The following is a 1,015-nucleotide window of genomic DNA, read 5'->3' as shown; positions in this document are numbered from 1 at the left end:
GATGTGGGTGACGGGCAGGACAGCCAGGCCTCCCCTGTGCATGTGCTGAAGATGCCCATTGCATGGGCCTTTCCCTTGACAGCCTGGCAGGGAGCCGGTTGCTCTGTCCCCGGCTGCTGGGAGCAGCCCCGGGCGGGCACATCAGGACGCCGGGCAGCAGCCGGCCTCTTCGTGCCGCGCCAGCAGGGACATGCGGGAGAAGGTCTTGGTGCAGGCCCGGCACTGGTACTTCTTGACGTCCGAGTGGGTCTGGAGGTGGGCGCGCAGATTGGAGCGGTCGGCGAAGGCGCGGCTGCAGTGAGAGCAGCTGTACGGCTTCTCGCCTGCAAGGGGAGAGGCCGTCAGGCCAGCCGCCAGACCCAGCAACCCTCCCGCCCCAGGCAGAGAACAGCAGCTCCTTGCACCCACAGGTCGAACCCCCCAGGCCTCCGCATGGGAGCCTCTGCTCCCAGCCATGCCAGGCCCCAATCTCCAGGCTGGGGACCAGGGAGAGAAAGGAGAAGCCATTGGGGCAGCCAACCAGTCACCCCCCAGGTGCTCCCAGGGGGATGTGGGAGCCCCCAAGCTAGCCGCCGGACCCATACACAGGGTCTGGGGGCAGCCAGGGTGTCCCATTTCCTGCAAGCCAAATGTTTTCCGGCTGCCAGATGCCCCAAGGTCCTACCTGGGCTGCAGCACATGGGCTTGGGGTCCCCCAGGGACACCAGAGATAGCCCTGCGGGCTAGCCCGGGGGATGCCTGCCTTTCCTGGACCCTGCAAGCCACCCCCTCCACCCCTCTGCCACGCACACACCCCCTTCATCCTCTGCCGTGCAGCCGGGCCGGTCGTTTCCCCCCATCCCCTGCCATCCGGCCCCAGCAAAGTCTAAGTAAACTCAGCTTCCCGGGACTGGAAGGCGGGCAAAGCCCCGAGCGGAGCCCAGCGCCTCCAGCCAGGAGTCTCGCAGCGGTGGGGGACGGGGGTCTGCTCCCAGCGTCCGAGCGGAGCACGCTGCCCCCGCCCAGCCCTGCCAGG

The 1,015-nt window shown here is 68.2% G+C and overlaps 1 protein-coding gene across 1 annotated transcript in view; it reads right to left on the bottom strand.

Moving 5' to 3' along the window:
- Nucleotides 1-17: 17 nt before the first annotated feature.
- SNAI3 (snail family transcriptional repressor 3) overlaps nt 18-1,015 on the bottom strand; it is a 7,538-nt gene continuing 6,540 nt past the window's right edge. Inside the window, exon 3 of the mRNA XM_019505255.1 lies at nt 18-323. Within this exon, the coding sequence (XP_019360800.1) occupies nt 142-323 (182 nt within the window). The 3' untranslated portion in view covers nt 18-141. The remainder of the gene's footprint in view (nt 324-1,015) is intronic.

Source organism: Gavialis gangeticus, unplaced genomic scaffold (genome assembly GCF_001723915.1).
Source record: "Gavialis gangeticus isolate Ggan-Ray unplaced genomic scaffold, GavGan_comp1, whole genome shotgun sequence".
NCBI classification, from domain to species: Eukaryota; Metazoa; Chordata; order Crocodylia; family Gavialidae; genus Gavialis; species Gavialis gangeticus.
Note: the sequence above shows the minus strand (reverse complement) of the source record. Positions and strands in the feature narration are given on the sequence as shown.